Source organism: Cherax quadricarinatus, chromosome 43, assembly GCF_038502225.1.
Source record: "Cherax quadricarinatus isolate ZL_2023a chromosome 43, ASM3850222v1, whole genome shotgun sequence".
NCBI classification, from domain to species: domain Eukaryota; kingdom Metazoa; phylum Arthropoda; class Malacostraca; order Decapoda; family Parastacidae; genus Cherax; species Cherax quadricarinatus.
The window spans coordinates 25,715,599-25,736,276 of NC_091334.1; the positions used below are offsets into that span (position 1 = coordinate 25,715,599).

The 20,678-nt window shown below is 42.6% G+C and overlaps 2 protein-coding genes across 3 annotated transcripts in view; one reads left to right on the forward strand and one right to left on the reverse strand.

Annotated features, from left to right (window-relative positions):
* The window catches only part of LOC128694198 (serine/threonine-protein kinase H1 homolog), a 135,157-nt gene extending 125,451 nt beyond the window's left edge, over positions 1-9,706 (reverse strand). Inside the window, exon 1 of the mRNA XM_070093760.1 lies at positions 8,931-9,706. Within this exon, the coding sequence (XP_069949861.1) occupies positions 8,931-9,592 (662 nt within the window). The 5' untranslated portion in view covers positions 9,593-9,706. The remainder of the gene's footprint in view (positions 1-8,930) is intronic.
* Positions 9,707-13,627: 3,921 nt separating this feature from the next.
* Positions 13,628-20,678, forward strand: part of CycY (cyclin Y) — a 33,305-nt gene continuing 26,254 nt past the window's right edge. For both annotated transcript variants that reach the window (XR_011393126.1, XM_070093761.1), the window contains exons 1-4: positions 13,628-13,759; positions 16,077-16,180; positions 16,739-16,922; positions 17,217-17,248. Coding sequence is in view for 1 of the 2 variants with exons in the window: in XM_070093761.1 (XP_069949862.1) it covers positions 16,109-16,180; positions 16,739-16,922; positions 17,217-17,248 (288 nt within the window). In the remaining variant the exon portion in view is untranslated. The remainder of the gene's footprint in view (positions 13,760-16,076; positions 16,181-16,738; positions 16,923-17,216; positions 17,249-20,678) is intronic.

The following is a 20,678-nucleotide window of genomic DNA, read 5'->3' on the forward strand; positions in this document are numbered from 1 at the left end:
AATACAACATACTTGCTAGTTTATGCCAGACCAAAGTCAGTAATAATAATCCTGCTAGAGGTGCCCGGGTGGTAATACAACACAATACAACACTATACAACACAATACAACACAATACAACATACTTGCTAGTGTATGCCAGACCAAAGTCAGTAATAATAATCCTGCTAGAGCTGCCAGGGTGGTAATACAACACAATACAACACTATACAACACAATACAACACAATACAACATACTTGCTAGTGTATGCCAGACCAAAGTCAGTAATAATAATCCTGCTAGAGGTGCCCGGGTGGTAATACAACACTATACAACACAATACAACACAATACAACATACTTGCTAGTGTATGCCAGACCAAAGTCAGTAATAATAATCCTGCTAGAGCTGCCAGGGTGGTAATACAACATAATACAACACAATGCAACATAATACAACATACTTGCTAGTGTATGCCAGACCAAAGTCAGTAATAATAATCCTGCTAGAGCTGCCAGGGTGGTAATACAACACAATACAACATAATACAACATACTTGCTAGTGTATGCCAGACCAAAGTCAGTAATAATAATCCTGCTAGAGCTGCCAGGGTGGTAATACAACACAATACAACACAATACAACATAATACAACATACTTGCTAGTGTATGCCAGACCAAAGTCAGTAATAATAATCCTGCTAGAGGTGCCAGGGTGGTAATACAACACTATACAACACTATACAACACAATACAACACAATACAACACAATACAACATACTTGCTAGTGTATGCCAGACCAAAGTCAGTAATAATAATCCTGCTAGAGGTGCCCGGGTGGTAATACAACACTATACAACACTATACAACACAATACAACATAATACAACATACTTGCTAGTGTATGCCAGACCAAAGTCAGTAATAATAATCCTGCTAGAGCTGCCAGGGTGGTAATACAACACTATAAAACACAATACAACACAATACAACACAATACAACATAATACAACATACTTGCTAGTGTATGCCAGACCAAAGTCAGTAATAATAATCCTGCTAGAGGTGCCTGGGTGGTAATACAACACTATACAACACTATACAACACAATACAACACAATACAACATACTTGCTAGTGTATGCCAGACCAAAGTCAGTAATAATAATCCTGCTAGAGCTCCCAGGGTTGTAATACAACACTATACAACACAATACAACATACTTGCTAGTGTATGCCAGACCAAAGTCAGTAATAATAATCCTGCTAGAGCTCCCAGGGTGGTAATACAACACTATACAACACTATACAACACAATACAACACAATACAACATACTTGCTAGTGTATGCCAGACCAAAGTCAGTAATAATAATCCTGCTAGAGCTCCCAGGGTGGTAATACAACACTATACAACACTATACAACACAATACAACACAATACAACATACTTGCTAGTGTATGCCAGACCAAAGTCAGTAATAATAATCCTGCTAGAGCTCCCAGGGTGGTAATACAACACTATACAACACTATACAACACAATACAACACAATACAACATACTTGCTAGTGTATGCCAGACCAAAGTCAGTAATAATAATCCTGCTAGAGCTCCCAGGGTGGTAATACAACACTATACAACACTATACAACACAATACAACACAATACTACATACTTGCTAGTGTATGCCAGACCAAAGTCAGTAATAATAATCCTGCTAGAGGTGCCAGGGTGGTAATACAACACTATACAACACAATACAACACTATACAACACAATACAACATAATACAACATACTTGCTAGTGTATGCCAGACCAAAGTCAGTAATAATAATCCTGCTAGAGCTGCCCGGGTGGTAATACAACACAATACAACACTATACAACACTATACAACACAATACAACATAATACAACATACTTGCTAGTGTATGCCAGACCAAAGTCAGTAATAATAATCCTGCTAGAGCTGCCCGGGTGGTAATACAACACAATACGACACAATACAACATAATACAACATACTTGCTAGTGTATGCCAGACCAAAGTCAGTAATAATAATCCTGCTAGAGCTGCCCGGGTGGTAATACAACACTATACAACACAATACAACATAATACAACATACTTGCTAGTGTATGCCAGACCAAAGTCAGTAATAATAATCCTGCTAGAGCTGCCCGGGTGGTAATACAACACTATACAACACTATACAACACAATACAACATAATACAACATACTTGCTAGTGTATGCCAGACCAAAGTCAGTAATAATAATCCTGCTAGAGGTGCCCGGGTGGTAATACAACACTATACAACAAAATACAACACAATACAACACTATACAACACTATACAACACTATACAACACAATACAACATAATACAACATACTTGCTAGTGTATGCCAGACCAAAGTCAGTAATAATAATCCTGCTAGAGCTGCCCGGGTGGTAATACAACACAATACAACACTATACAACACTATACAAGACAATACAACATAATACAACATACTTGCTAGTGTATGCCAGACCAAAGTCAGTAATAATAATCCTGCTCGAGCTGCCAGGGTGGTAATACAACACTATACAACACAATACAACACTATACAACACAATACAACATAATACAACATACTTGCTAGTGTATGCCAGACCAAAGTCAGTAATAATAATCCTGCTAGAGCTGCCCGGGTGGTAATACAACACAATACAACACTATACAACACTATACAACACAATACAACACTATACAACACAATACAACATAATACAACATACTTGCTAGTGTATGCCAGACCAAAGTCAGTAATAATAATCCTGCTAGAGCTGCCAGGGTGGTAATACAACACTATACAACACAATACAACACAATACAACATACTTGCTAGTGTATGCCAGACCAAAGTCAGTAATAATAATCCTGCTAGAGCTGCCCGGGTGGTAATACAACACTATACAACACAATACAACACAATACAACATACTTGCTAGTGTATGCCAGACCAAAGTCAGTAATAATAATCCTGCTAGAGCTGCCCGGGTGGTAATACAACACTATACAACACTATACAACACTATACAACACAATACAACACAATACAACACAATACAACATAATACAACATACTTGTTAGTGTATGCCAGACCAAACTCAGTAATAATAATCCTGCTAGAGCTCCCAGGGTGGTAATACAACACTATACAACACAATACAACACAATACAACATACTTGCTAGTGTATGCCAGACCAAAGTCAGTAATAATAATCCTGCTAGAGCTGCCCGGGTGGTAATACAACACTATACAACACAATACAACACTATACAACACAATACAACATAATAGAACATACTTGCTAGTGTATGCCAGACGAAAGTCAGTAATAATAATCATGCTAGAGCTGCCCGGGTGGTAATACAACACAATACAACACTATACAACACTATACAACACAATACAACACTATACAACACAATACAACACAATACAACATAATACAACATACTTGCTAGTGTATGCCAGACCAAAGTCAGTAATAATAATCCTGCTAGAGCTGCCAGGGTGGTAATACAACACTATACAACACAATACAACACAATACAACATACTTGCTAGTGTATGCCAGACCAAAGTCAGTAATAATAATCCTGCTAGAGCTGCCAGGGTGGTAATACAACACTATACAACACAATACAACATACTTGCTAGTGTATGCCAGACCAAAGTCAGTAATAATAATCCTGCTAGAGCTGCCCGGGTGGTAATACAACACTATACAACACAATACAACACAATACAACACTATACAACATAATACAACATACTTGCTAGTGTATGCCAGACCAAAGTCAGTAATAATAATCCTGCTAGAGCTGCCCGGGTGGTAATACAACACTATACAACACAATACAACATACTTGCTAGTGTATGCCAGACCAAAGTCAGTAATAATCCTGCTAGAGCTGCCCGGGTGGTAATACAACACAATACAACACTATACAACACAATACAACACTATACAACACAATACAACATACTTGCTAGTGTATGCCAGACCAAAGTCAGTAATAATAATCCTGCTAGAGCTGCCAGGATGGTAATACAACACTATACAACACAATACAACATAATACAACATACTTGCTAGTGTATGCCAGACCAAAGTCAGTAATAATAATCCTGCTAGAGCTGCCAGGGTGGTAATACAACACTATACAACACAATACAACATAATACAACATACTTGCTAGTGTATGCCAGACCAAAGTCAGTAATAATAATCCTGCTAGAGCTGCCAGGGTGGTAATACAACACAATACAACACTATACAACACAATACAACATAATACAACATACTTGCTAGTGTATGCCAGACCAAAGTCAGTAATAATAATCCTGCTAGAGCTGCCAGGGTGGTAATACAACACTATACAACACAATACAACATAATACAACATACTTGCTAGTGTATGCCAGACCAAAGTCAGTAATAATAATCCTGCTAGAGCTCCTAGGGTGGTAATACAACACAATACAACACTATACAACACTATACAACACAATACAACATAATACAACATACTTGCTAGTGTATGCCAGACCAAAGTCAGTAATAATAATCCTGCTAGAGCTCCTAGGGTGGTAATACAACACAATACAACACTATGCAACACTATACAACACTATACAACACTATACAACACAATACAACATAATACAACATACTTGCTAGTTTATGCCAGACCAAAGTCAGTAATAATAATCCTGCTAGAGGTGCCCGGGTGGTAATACAACACAATACAACAGTATACAACACAATACAACACAATACAACATACTTGCTAGTGTATGCCAGACCAAAGTCAGTAATAATAATCCTGCTAGAGCTGCCAGGGTGGTAATACAACACAATACAACACTATACAACACAATACAACACAATACAACATACTTGCTAGTGTATGCCAGACCAAAGTCAGTAATAATAATCCTGCTAGAGGTGCCCGGGTGGTAATACAACACTATACAACACAATACAACACAATACAACATACTTGCTAGTGTATGCCAGACCAAAGTCAGTAATAATAATCCTGCTAGAGCTGCCAGGGTGGTAATACAACATAATACAACACAATGCAACATAATACAACATACTTGCTAGTGTATGCCAGACCAAAGTCAGTAATAATAATCCTGCTAGAGCTGCCAGGGTGGTAATACAACACAATACAACATAATACAACATACTTGCTAGTGTATGCCAGACCAAAGTCAGTAATAATAATCCTGCTAGAGCTGCCAGGGTGGTAATACAACACAATACAACACAATACAACATAATACAACATACTTGCTAGTGTATGCCAGACCAAAGTCAGTAATAATAATCCTGCTAGAGGTGCCAGGGTGGTAATACAACACTATACAACACTATACAACACAATACAACACAATACAACACAATACAACATACTTGCTAGTGTATGCCAGACCAAAGTCAGTAATAATAATCCTGCTAGAGGTGCCCGGGTGGTAATACAACACTATACAACACTATACAACACAATACAACATAATACAACATACTTGCTAGTGTATGCCAGACCAAAGTCAGTAATAATAATCCTGCTAGAGCTGCCAGGGTGGTAATACAACACTATAAAACACAATACAACACAATACAACACAATACAACATAATACAACATACTTGCTAGTGTATGCCAGACCAAAGTCAGTAATAATAATCCTGCTAGAGGTGCCTGGGTGGTAATACAACACTATACAACACTATACAACACAATACAACACAATACAACATACTTGCTAGTGTATGCCAGACCAAAGTCAGTAATAATAATCCTGCTAGAGCTCCCAGGGTGGTAATACAACACTATACAACACTATACAACACAATACAACATACTTGCTAGTGTATGCCAGACCAAAGTCAGTAATAATAATCCTGTAAAGTAAAAGGACACAAGTGCAACTAATGTGACATTTATGGCTTGATAAAGCTCCTGGAGAGCGAAACGTTGCCACAATAAATGTCACATTAGTTGCACTTGTGTCCTTTTACTTTACATATTGTCGGTAATTCTACCAACTTTATTACAATAATAATCCTGCTAGAGCTCCCAGGGTGGTAATACAACACTATACAACACTATACAACACAATACAACACAATACAACATACTTGCTAGTGTATGCCAGACCAAAGTCAGTAATAATAATCCTGCTAGAGCTCCCAGGGTGGTAATACAACACTATACAACACTATACAACACAATACAACACAATACAACATACTTGCTAGTGTATGCCAGACCAAAGTCAGTAATAATAATCCTGCTAGAGCTCCCAGGGTGGTAATACAACACTATACAACACTATACAACACAATACAACACAATACAACATACTTGCTAGTGTATGCCAGACCAAAGTCAGTAATAATAATCCTGCTAGAGCTCCCAGGGTGGTAATACAACACTATACAACACTATACAACACAATACAACACAATACAACATACTTGCTAGTGTATGCCAGACCAAAGTCAGTAATAATAATCCTGCTAGAGCTCCCAGGGTGGTAATACAACACTATACAACACTATACAACACAATACAACACAATACAACATACTTGCTAGTGTATGCCAGACCAAAGTCAGTAATAATAATCCTGCTAGAGCTCCCAGGGTGGTAATACAACACTATACAACACTATACAACACAATACAACACAATACAACATACTTGCTAGTGTATGCCAGACCAAAGTCAGTAATAATAATCCTGCTAGAGCTCCCAGGGTGGTAATACAACACTATACAACACTATACAACACAATACAACACAATACAACATACTTGCTAGTGTATGCCAGACCAAAGTCAGTAATAATAATCCTGCTAGAGGTGCCAGGGTGGTAATACAACACTATACAACACAATACAACACTATACAACACAATACAACATAATACAACATACTTGCTAGTGTATGCCAGACCAAAGTCAGTAATAATAATCCTGCTAGAGCTGCCCGGGTGGTAATACAACACAATACAACACTATACAACACTATACAACACAATACAACATAATACAACATACTTGCTAGTGTATGCCAGACCAAAGTCAGTAATAATAATCCTGCTAGAGCTGCCCGGGTGGTAATACAACACAATACGACACAATACAACATAATACAACATACTTGCTAGTGTATGCCAGACCAAAGTCAGTAATAATAATCCTGCTAGAGCTGCCCGGGTGGTAATACAACACTATACAACACAATACAACATAATACAACATACTTGCTAGTGTATGCCAGACCAAAGTCAGTAATAATAATCCTGCTAGAGCTGCCCGGGTGGTAATACAACACTATACAACACTATACAACACAATACAACATAATACAACATACTTGCTAGTGTATGCCAGACCAAAGTCAGTAATAATAATCCTGCTAGAGGTGCCCGGGTGGTAATACAACACTATACAACACAATACAACACAATACAACACTATACAACACTATACAACACTATACAACACAATACAACATAATACAACATACTTGCTAGTGTATGCCAGACCAAAGTCAGTAATAATAATCCTGCTAGAGCTGCCCGGGTGGTAATACAACACAATACAACACTATACAACACTATACAACACAATACAACATAATACAACATACTTGCTAGTGTATGCCAGACCAAAGTCAGTAATAATAATCCTGCTAGAGCTGCCAGGGTGGTAATACAACACTATACAACACTATACAACACAATACAACATAATACAACATACTTGCTAGTGTATGCCAGACCAAAGTCAGTAATAATAATCCTGCTAGAGCTGCCAGGGTGGTAATACAACACTATACAACACTATACAACACTATACAACACAATACAACATAATACAACATACTTGCTAGTGTATGCCAGACCAAAGTCAGTAATAATAATCCTGCTAGAGCTGCCAGGGTGGTAATACAACACTATACAACACTATACAACACAATACAACACAATACAACACAATACAACATACTTGCTAGTGTATGCCAGACCAAAGTCAGTAATAATAATCCTGCTAGAGGTGCCCGGGTGGTAATACAACACTATACAACACTATACAACACTATACAACACAATACAACACAATACAACACAATACAACATACTTGCTAGTGTATGCCAGACCAAAGTCAGTAATAATAATCCTGCTAGAGCTGCCCGGGTGGTAATACAACACTATACAACACTATACAACACAATACAACACAATACAACACAATACAACATACTTGCTAGTGTATGCCAGACCAAAGTCAGTAATAATAATCCTGCTAGAGGTGCCCGGGTGGTAATACAACACTATACAACACTATACAACACTATACAACACAATACAACACAATACAACACAATACAACATACTTGCTAGTGTATGCCAGACCAAAGTCAGTAATAATAATCCTGCTAGAGCTGCCCGGGTGGTAATACAACACTATACAACACTATACAACACAATACAACACAATACAACACAATACAACATACTTGCTAGTGTATGCCAGACCAAAGTCAGTAATAATAATCCTGCTAGAGCTGCCCGGGTGGTAATACAACACTATACAACACTATACAACACAATACAACACAATACAACACAATACAACATACTTGCTAGTGTATGCCAGACCAAAGTCAGTAATAATAATCCTGCTAGAGCTGCCAGGGTGGTAATACAACACTATACAACATAATACAACACAATACAACACAATACAACATACTTGCTAGTGTATGCCAGACCAAAGTCAGTAATAATAATCCTGCTAGAGCTGCCCGGGTGGTAATACAACACTATACAACATAATACAACACAATACAACACAATACAACATACTTGCTAGTGTATGCCAGACCAAAGTCAGTAATAATAATCCTGCTAGAGCTGCCCGGGTGGTAATACAGTAAGTTATCAGGTTTAAGGTCCCGGTGGGTAATACCCAGACTATGAAGGTACCTCACACCTTGTAGCACCATTATCAGCACCTTAACAGCCTCGTGCTCATTAAAGGCGCCTTTACTTAACACTTTATCAAAAAGGTCACCACCTGTAGCCAGCTCCATCACCATGTACGTTCTGTCCGTGGCCTCGAACACCTCCACCAGCTGCATGATATAAGGACACTTGACACGTCTTAAGATGGATAATTCAGCTTGAAAAGCTTCTTGACCTTGATGGTTGTCAACCAGCTTAATGGCGTATGGTTGTTTAGTTTGTCTGTTCTCAACCCTCACAACCCTGGTGAATGTGCCCTTTCCTATTAGCGCTTTAATCTCGTACTTGGCGGTGATTCTTGGGTCGTACTTGGTCTTGAACTTGTTCTTGTTGATCTGTCGGTCGATCTTGATCTTCTCGGCCAAGTTCGTGGCGTTCTCTACCCGAAGTTCACTTTTGACCGAGGTTTCTCTGGGGGTTTCATCTGGTTTCTGGAGGTGGTAGACGGGTTGGATGTCTCCTGGTGGGGTTTCAGCTATTTTTTTGCTCTCTATGCAGCCCATGGCGGGTGTGTGGTGGTAGCATGCTGGTGTGGGCGTGGGTGAGGGCGTGGGTGGTGGTGGGTGAGGCGTGGGAGAGGTGAGGGAAGGTCCTGCTCCTGTGGTGGTTCAGACCAGACTGACCGCCATTGTTGTTGTTGTTGATGATGATGGCGGCCATCTTGCTGCTGCCACCCCCCCCTGCCATCCACTCCCCCTGCCATCCACTCTGCTACCCCCCTACCATCCACTCTGCTACCCCCCTGCCATCCACTCCCCCTGCCATCCACTCCCCCTGCCATCCACTCTGCCACCTCCCTGCCATCCACTCCCCCTGCCATCCACTCTGCTACCCCCCTGCCATCCACTCTGCCACCCCCCTGCCATCCACTCTGCTACCCCCCTGCCATCCACTCTGCTACCCCCCTGCCATCCACTCCCCCTGCCATCCACTCTGCCACCCCCCCCTGCCATCCACTCTGCCACCCCCTTGCCATCCACTCTGCTACCCCCCTGCCATCCACTCTGCTACCCCCCTGCCATCCACTCTGCTACCTCCCTGCCATCCACTCTGCTACCCCCCTGCCATCCACTCTGCTACCCCCCTGCCATCCACTCTGCTACCCCCCTGCCATCCACTCTGCTACCCCCCTGCCATCCACTCTGCTACCTCCCTGCCATCCACTCTGCTACCCCCCTGCCATCCACTCTGCTACCTCCCTGCCATCCACTCTGCTACCCCCCTGCCATCCACTCTGCTACCCCCCTGCCATCCACTCTGCTACCCCCCTGCCATCCACTCTGCTACCCCCCTGCCATCCACTCTGCTACCCCCCTGCCATCCACTCTGCTACCTCCCTGCCATCCACTCTGCTACCCCCCTGCCATCCACTCTGCTACCTCCCTGCCATCCACTCTGCTACCTCCCTGCCATCCACTCCCCCTGATATCCACTTCCCCTGCCATCCACTCCCCCTGCCATCCACTCTGCCACCTCCCTGCCATCCACTCCCCCTGCCATCCACTCTGCTACCCCCCTGCCATCCACTCTGCCACCCCCCTGCCATCCACTCTGCTACCCCCCTGCCATCCACTCTGCTACCCCCCCCTGCCATCCACTCTGCCACCTCCCTGCCATCCACTCTGCTACCTCCCTCCCATCCACTCTGCTACCCCCCTGCCATCCACTCTGCTACCCCCCTGCCATCCACTCCCCTGCCATCCACTCTGCCACCTCCCTGCCATCCACTCTGCTACCCCCTGCCATCCACTCTGCCACCTCCCTGCCATCCACTCTGCTACCCCCCTGCCATCCACTCTGCTCCCCCCCTGCCATCCACTCCCCCTGCCATCCACTCTGCCACCTCCCTGCCATCCACTCTGCTACCCCTCTGCCATCCACTCTGCCACCTCCCTGCCATCCACTCTGCTACCCCCCTGCCATCCACTCTGCTACCCCCCTGCCATCCACTCTGCTACCCCCCTGCCATCCACTCTGCCACCTCCCTGCCATCCACTCCCCCTGCCATCCACTCTGCTACCCCCCTGCCATCCACTCGGCTACCCCCCTGCCATCCACTCTGCTACCCCCCTGCCATCCACTCTGCTACCCCCCTGCCATCCACTCTGCAACCTCCCTGCCATCCACTCCCCCTGCCATCCACTCCCCCTGATATCCACTCCCCCTGCCATCCACTCCCCCTGCCATCCACTCTGCCACCTCCCTGCCACCCCCCTGCCATCCACTCTGCTACCCCCCTGCCATCCACTCTGCTACCCCCCTGCCATCCACTCTGCCACCTCCCTGCCACCCCCCCTGCCACCCCCCCCCCTGCCATCCACTCTGCTACCCCCCTGCCATCCACTCTGCTACCCCCGTGCCATCCACTCTGCCACCTCCCTGCCATCCACTCTGCTACCCCTCTGCCATCCACTCTGCCACCTCCCTGCCATCCACTCTGCTACCCCCCTGCCATCCACTCTGCTACCCCCCTGCCATCCACTCTGCCACCTCCCTGCCATCCACTCTGCTACCCCCCTGCCATCCACTCCCCCTGCCATTCACTCTGCCACCTCCCTGCCATCCACTCCCCCTGCCATCCACTCTGCCACTCACCACCTACTCTGCCACCTCCCTGCCATCCACTCTCCCACCTCCCTGCCATCCACTGTGCCACCCCCCTGCCATCCACTCTGCCACCCCCTGCCACTCACCACCCACTCTGCCACCCCCTGCCACTCACCACCCACTCTGCCACTCGTCACCCACTCTGCCACCTCCCTGCCATCCACTCTGCCACTCACCATCCACTCTGCCACTCGCCACCCACTCTGCCACTCGCCACCCACTCTGCCACCTCCCTACCATTCACTCTGCCACTCACCATCCACTCTGCCATTCACCATCCACTCTGCCACTCACCACCCACTCTGCCACTCACCACCCACTCTGCCACCTCCCTGCCATCCACTCTGCCACTCACCACCCATCTACTCTGCCACCCCCCCGCCACCCACTCTGCCACCCCCTGCCATCCACTCTGCCACTCCCTCTGCCATCCACTCTGCCATCCATTCTGCCACCCCCCTGCCATCCACTCTGCCACTCCCTCTGCCATCCACTCTGCTATCCATTCTGCCACCCTCCTGCCATCCACTCTGCCACTCACCACCCACTCTGCCACCCGCCACCCACTCTGCCACCCCACCATCCACTGTACCATCAACTGTGCCACCCACTATACCACCCACCCACTGTACCACCCTGTACCATCACCATTATTTTGCCACCCACTGACCTACACACTGTTGTAGACCTACTGGTCTACACTATCATGGCACAGATGGCACTGTATCATGACACAGATGCCACTGTATCATGACAGGTGGCACTGTATTATGCCATGTGGCACTGTCATGACGCAGGTGACACTATCATGACACGGGTGGCACTGTATCATAACAGGTGGCACTGTATGACACAGATGACACTCATGGCACAGGTGGCACTGTCATGACACAGATGGCACTATCATAACACAGGTGGCACTATCACACAGGTGGCACTGTATCATGGCAGGTGGCACTGTATCATGAAACAGGTGGTACTATCATGGCACAGGTGGCACTGTGTCATGACAGGTGGTACTGTCATGACACAGGTGGCACTGTATTACACAGGTGGCACTGTATCATGACACAGGTGGCACTGTCATGACAGGCGGCACTGTATGACACAGGTGACACTATCATGGCACATGTGGCACTGTCATGACACAGGTGGCACTGTCATGACACAGGTGGCACTATATAAGCGTCATCGTATGAGGAACATAATTACCATATTAAAGTATTTAATAGTCAGGTCTGGAATAGGACTGTCGGGTACGAGTCTCATGCCCTGATTAAACTTCCTGGGCATCGTAGGGCCATGATTCAGGGGTAAGTTGATGTCTGGGTATTGTGTGGAGTTGGGTGAGTGGGTAGTATGAATGGATGGGCGGATTAAGAGTGGATGGGAGTGGATATAAGAGTGGGTATAGAAGTAAAGGCTAGGATTGCTGGGTATAAGGTTCATATCCTGTTCAGACTTTGGGGTATCTTAAGGGCATGTCCTAGGAGCTAGTTGATGTTTGGGTATTGTGTGGAGTGGGGTGGATGGATGGGATGGATAGATGGGTGGATTATGAGTGGCTAGGAGTGGATATAAGAGCAAGAGTAGAAGCAAAGGCAAGGAACAGTGCCCCTTCATAAGACCATCTCAGCCAATCAAAGCTCACCCTCACATGACAACAATTCTCTCAGCCAATCAGTGCTCAATCCGACATGACAACAATCCTCTTAGCCAATCACCGCCGGATTTTCCCTGCTTCCATTTTTTTCCTACGAATCTCCAAACTTTTGACTTCCTTATAAAATTATATTTAATTTACCTTCCAACTTAAACTCCTAATTAACAAAAATAACAAATAAGCAACATTTTGTTTATTAATTACAGTAGTTCTATATCAATTATAGGCTTGTGATGATGAAAAAATGAAAAAAAGTGGAGTAAATTTAAGAAAAGAGAAGGAATCGGATAGCGCATCAAGATTACCCCTTTCAACATGGCTGACGGAGCGAACACTTGTTTTGAATAGTGATTTACGGCTCTAGTTGCTCACCTCTAGTGAATATGTCCTGACTAGACAGGTCAGTAGGTACCTACCTTCCCTCTGTACCTCAGTCGTACCCTAAAGTACCCTAAATACCCTTAAATACGGCTCCAAGTGCTCTGCTTTAACCACGGGATCAGGGAAGCCCCTTAATTAGTAATTAAAGGGGTAATTAAGGGGCTGGGAAGTAGATACCGGTGACCCCCTAGTGCCCCGGTGACCCCTAGGGCCCAGGTGACCCTTTAGTGCCCAGGTGACCCCCTAGTACCCAGGTGACCCTTCAGTACCCATGTGACCCCCTAGTACCCCGCTGACCCCTCGGTACCCAGGTGACCCCCTAGTACCCAGGTGACCCTTCAGTACCCATGTGACCCCCTAGTACCCCGCTGACCCCCTAGTACTCAGGTGACCCCTCAGTACCCATGTGACCCCTCGGTACCCAGGTGACCCCCTAGTACCCAGGTGACCCCTCTAGTACCCAGGTGACCCCTCTAGTACCCTGGTAATCCCTGGTGCCCCGTTGACCCCTAGTCCCCAGGTGATCCCCTGGTATCCCGGGGGGTGCCCCAGGTGACCCTTGGGGATAAGGGGAGGGAGTCACAAATTCCTTTAAGGGGATCAAAAGGGGAGGGTCTTGATCCGAGGAATAAGAGCTAGAGCTACTCCCCTTCCTTGGATCAAACCTATAACCTGCATGTAGGTTATCTCTAAAATAAAATTATTTGCATTAATTAACACCTGTTGTGTCCTGTGTTATCACCTGTTATTGTGACTCATGTATTAACCACACCACCTCATGTGTTACAACACCTGTTGTCTTAATTGTGACAGTCATGTGTTACAACACCTGTTGTCTTAATTGTGACAGTCATGTGTTACAACACCTGTTGTCTTAATTGTGAGTCATGTGTTAAAACACCTGTTGTCTTAATTGTGACTGTCATGTGTTACAACACCTGTTGTCTTAATTGTGACTGTCATGTGTTACAACACCTGTTGTCTTAATTGTGACTGTCATGTGTTACAACACCTGTTGTCTTAATTGTGACTGTCATGTGTTACAACACCTGTTGTCTTAATTGTGACTGTCATGTGTTACAACACCTGTTGTCTTAATTGTGACTGTCATGTGTTACAACACCTGTTGTCTTAATTGTGACTGTCATGTGTTACAACACCTGTTGTCTTAATTGTGACTGTCATGTGTTACAACACCTGTTGTCTTAATTGTGACTGTCATGTGTTACAACACCTGTTGTCCTAATTGTGACTGTCATGTGTTAAAATACCTGTTGTCTTAATTGTGAGTCATGTGTTAAAACACCTGTTGTCTTAATTGTGACTGTCATGTGTTACAACACCTGTTGTTTTAATTGTGACTGTCATGTGTTACAACACCTGTTGTCTTAATTGTGACTGTCATGTGTTACAACACCTGTTGTCTTAATTGTGACTGTCATGTGTTACAACACCTGTTGTTTTAATTGTGACTGTCATGTGTTACAACACCTGTTGTCTTAATTGTGACTTGTCATGTGTTACAACACCTGTTGTCCTAATTGTGACTGTCATGTGTTAAAATACCTGTTGTCTTAATTGTGAGTCATGTGTTAAAACACCTGTTGTCTTAATTGTGACTGTCATGTGTTACAACACCTGTTGTTTTAATTGTGACTGTCATGTGTTACAACACCTGTTGTCTTAATTGTGACTGTCATGTGTTACAACACCTGTTGTCTTAATTGTGACTGTCATGTGTTACAACACCTGTTGTTTTAATTGTGACTGTCATGTGTTACAACACCTGTTGTCTTAATTGTGACTTGTCATGTGTTACAACACCTGTTGTCTTAATTGTGACTGTCATGTGTTACAACACTTGTTGTCTTAATTGTGACTGTCATGTGTTACAACACCTGTTGTCTTAATTGTGACTTGTCATGTGTTACAACACCTGTTGTCTTAATTGTGACTGTCATGTGTTACAACACTTGTTGTCTTAATTGTGACTGTCATGTGTTACAACACCTGTTGTTTTAATTGTGAGTCATGTGTTACAACACCTGTTGTCTTAATTGTGACTGTCATGTGTTAAAACACCTGTTGTCTTAATTGTGACTGTCATATGATAACACACAACAGGTGTTAGCATATGACAGTCACAATTAAGACAGTATGCATTAACACATGACACAGCAGGTGTTAGCATCTGTTGTCATGTGTTAACACAGTCTTAATTGTGACTGCCCAGTTTAAAAAGCTGCCATAATTGAGCTTATGTGTAAACACCTGTTTTGTGTCGTATTGTTCTTTATATCTTGTTTAAGCATCTGTTATAATCATGTGTTGTGCAGGTGTTGTGAGGACTCAGCAGGAGGTCACAGTTATGGGGAACAAGCACAGCTGTTGTGTCTACCCAGGCGGCCGAGGTTCCGGCCGCTCTGCTTCCAGTCACAAGGTACGACACCTGCGCTGCTGTGAGTATACGGAGGTAACACAGTAAGTGTCAGGGGACCAAGACTCTTCAACAGCTTCCCATCATACATAAGCAAGACTGATGTGAATATACAGTGGACCCCCGCATAACGATTACCTCCGAATGCGACCAATTATGTAAGTGTATTTATGTAAGTGCGTTTGTACGTGTATGTTTGGGGGTCTGAAATGGACTAATCTACTTCACAATATTTCTTATGGGAACAAATTCGGTCAGTACTGGCACCTGAACATACTTCTGGAGTGAAAAAATATCGTTAACCGGGGGTCCACTGTATTGAGAAATTACAATATAAATGTCAGGGGACCAAGACTGTCCAATTACCACTGGTAGGCTCCAGGTAGCAGGTTAAGGGTGACCGTTACTTGGTTTAAATGGTCACCCAGTAGGTCTGGGGGGTTACTGTTACTTAGTTTAATGGTCACCCAGTAGGTCTGGGTAGTCAGCAACGACTGTTGCCCTTTACCAGTCGCGTGATGAGGGGATAATTCCACCTTTCCCCTCCCCCATGGGTGGCAGGGCGGTGGGGGCGGGGGTGGCGGGGGCGGGTCTGGTGACGGGCACTATGATGACGTCTCCGAGGAACACCTGTGTAACCTGCAACACATCAGCGAACGAGAACCCGACGACCTCGATCAGGACCCCAGTCTACACCCCTCGGCTGGTCCACTATTCCTCCTCAAGTCCAAACAACTCATCGAGAGTGAGTAATAATGTTTATAACAGTGTGTCTTGCAGACAAAATTAACTAATTATTATAATTAACAATATTAAGAATAGTAATAATAATAACAATAATAGTAATTAAAATGAGTATAGTAATAATTTTAATAATTGTGTATTACATACAGTGATAATTAACAACAATAATAATAATGAGTATAATTTTAATAATAATAATTTTGTATTCCATACAATAATAATATTAATGAGTATAGTTTTAATAATAGTAATATAACTAATAATAGTAATAATAATAATCATTATTGTTCTACAGATGGACTGGTCAGAAGAAGAAGTAGAAGTCACGTGAGTAATTGTTTGTCCTTCTGTCCATCCGTTTGGTCGGTCACTCGTCTGGTCGTCCATCCAGTCGGTCATTTGTTTGGTCGACCAGTTGTCTGTTCGTTCATCCATTCATGGTGTTTACTAAGTTCTTTAGTTATTAAGCCGAGTCTATATTGTTTTTCATAATGATGTTTGTTATCAATGGATCTAAGGACGGTGTTTGTTAGTCATGGGCAACTTAGTCTCTTAGTAGTGACCTGCTTAGTTTATATAGGACGATGTTTCTTGTACAGACTTTGTATTTTTGTAAATTTTTAAGCCATTCAGCAGTGGCCTTGTCATTGTTAAATTCTGTGTTGCAGCCAATGTAAGTTAGTAGTGTAGCGAAGTTATTTATGATGTCTCATTATGGAGACAAAGACATCTTACTATATTTAACCCTTTGAGGGTTTCGGCTGTACTAGTATGGCTTACGACCCAGGGTTTTTGACGTACTAGTACGCCTAAATTCTAGCGCCCTCAAATCTAGTGGGAGAAAGCTGGTAGGCCTACATATGAAATGGGTCTATGTGGTCAGTGTGCACAGTATAAAAAAAATCCTGCAGCACACAGTGCATAATGAGAAAAAAAGAACTTTGACCGTTTTTTTTGGAATAAAACCGACTTTGCATTGTATTTTTGTATGGTATTTATTGTTGTATTCTAATTTTCTTGGTCTCATTTTATAGAATGGAAGACATATTACAGAAATTGAGATGATTTTGACTGGTTTTACAATGAAAAGTATCTTGAAATTGAGCTCAAAGTAGCAGAAATTTTCAATTTTGACCAAAGTTCAAAAGTAAACAAATCATGCCAAGCGTCCAATACACGTCAACTGGTGAGTCTAATATTCTTTCACAAGAGCGCCAATATTATTTATACCATTTTTTACACTAATGCAGTAGTCTGCATAACAGTAAATCTTCTATTTTTTGTGAGAATAAAAATTCAAAGTGGAAAGCAAAAGAATGTAAGAGGGGCCTTGAGACATGACTAATGAACAGAGGAAATGTCATTTTAGTGCCAGGAATGTTTTTCTTGTTTATTCTGGACCCTATTCGGAAATTGGCATCTTTTGAAATTTGTGTGAAATTGGCAAAATTTTTAAATTCTGACCACTGTACTGGATAGTTGAAATTGGTAAATGGGTGGTTTCTTGCACTCATTCGATAGAAAAAATGGAGGTCTAGCGAAATATTCATGTTTATTGTCGACTAGTACAGTGGAATTGGCCGAAAATGGGGCTCAAAGTGGGCAAAATCGCCGATGCGTAAACATTGCCGAGACCGCTAACTTCGCAAGAGCATAATTCCGTAAGTTTTCCATCAAATTTCATACTTTTGGTGTCATTATGATCGGGAAAAGATTCTCTATCTTTTCATAATTTTTTTTTTTTTTTTAAAATTTGGCCGACCCTGAGAACGAGTCTCGGAGAGGGCCTGTCGACCCTCAAAGGGTTAAGTGGTAGTTTATGAGTGTTTGTTATGAGGAAGACGAGGTAGTGATCAGTAGTATTATCTGTGACTATCACAGTTTAGAGAGGATCAAGGTAATATATTGGTCCATATATGATCAATTTTGATTGTAATGATCTCAGTTAACCTTGTTAGTTTAATTATAGTTGGTATGAGCAATGTATTGTTCATACTATTAATGAAGACAGTTATGTACTGGTGGTTCCTTAGTTAGGTCAAGGTTAATGTTGAAGTTACCAGCAGGTAATATTTGTGTGCTCAGTTAGGTCAAGGTTAATGTTCAAGTTACCAGCAGGTAGCAGGTAATGCTTGTTTGTTCAGGTAGGTTAATATTGAAGTTACCAGCAAGTACTAGGTAATGTTTAGCTGCTTGCTAGTTATTAGTTTTTTTAGGTGGTCACTCAAGTTTGGTATATTACCAACTATAACGGTAATCCTCAGCTTATTTGTTGACAAGTTAGCAAATATATATTCACCATATTTATCAGCGAAACATGTAGAGATACAATATAATAGTTCAGTAGAATAGTAGATAGTAATGGCTTCCCCCTTTGTGATGTGTCGTACAGCAGTGAATGACTGTGTAGCCTGGTAGTGTATAGATGTATGTTGTGTCTTTCACTTAGTATAATAAAAGAAATGATTGAAGATAGAGAATTTAGAAGTACCTGGAGGTTATCATAGTACAATGGAACCTTGGTAATTGAACGGCTCCCTACTTGAACAATTCGGTATTCGAACTCTTTGTTTTGTAAAAAAAAAAAAAAAAAAAAAAAAAAAAAAAAAAAGCTCGGTAGTCGACCAAACAAACACGACCTTCCCGAACTTCGCTGTAAACTATTTTGTGTTCTTCACATTTTTTGGTGTTTTTTTTATATTATTTGTATAAATAAGTAACCATGGGGCCTGAGAAGATAGCAATAACAGCCAACCAAAAAGAAAATTAGTTGGGAAAAATTCATTTGGTACTCGATCACCCATCTGGAACGAATTAAGTTGAATACCGAGGTTTCTCTGTACGTACTTACTCAGGTATCTAGTGTTGTAGTTGAAGACTGATATATTCCTGGCATTGTTGAGGACAGTTTTGCTTGGTTAGGTGTGTAATATAGGTGTGTATATAGTTACTTTTAGATAAGTATTGATTAGGATTTACACAAAATAAGAGATTCAAATTAGGGCTGATGTCAGCATTCATGAAGTATGGGGCCAGAATTATGTATGTAGTGGACGAGGTAAATGTAATCCTGACATACTTGGTTGGTGTGAAACAGAAACCTTCAATTGTGTTACATGATGTTAGGATTGCTGGTGTCTTTTTTCTTGTCTCATAAACACTCAGGATAACAGGTAGTACAATGCCTGCACTCTAAAGGAGGGGTTCGGGATATTGGCAGTTTGGAGGGATATGTTGTGTATCTTTATAAGTACAGTGGTCCCTCGTTGTTCGTAATTAATCCGTTCCTGGAGCCGTTACTATAAACGAAATTTACGATTTACGAATCAATTTTCCCCATAAGAAATAATGTAAATACAATTAATCCGTTCCTGACACCCAGAAATATTAAAACAAAAAAATTTTTAACATGAAATATGCATGTAGTACATAAACAATACAATGGGAAATGATGAATGAAACATTAACAGCATAACACTTACCTTTATTGGAGATTCTTCTTAGTGTATGGGAGACTGGAGGAGGAGAGAGAGTGGATTGTTTATAGTTTGGAAGGGGAATCCCCTTCCAGCAACACCTCAGGTACCATTTGCTTTTCTGGGGTTGCTTCTCTTCTCTGTTTCTTAATGCCACTAGGACCACCTTGAGAGTCACTGGAGTCCTGTCTCACAAAATAACTGTGGAGAGAGCTCTGTTTCTGGCATCTCTTTAACACTTCCCTAAAATGGCCCAAGACTTTGTCACTGTACATGTTGCC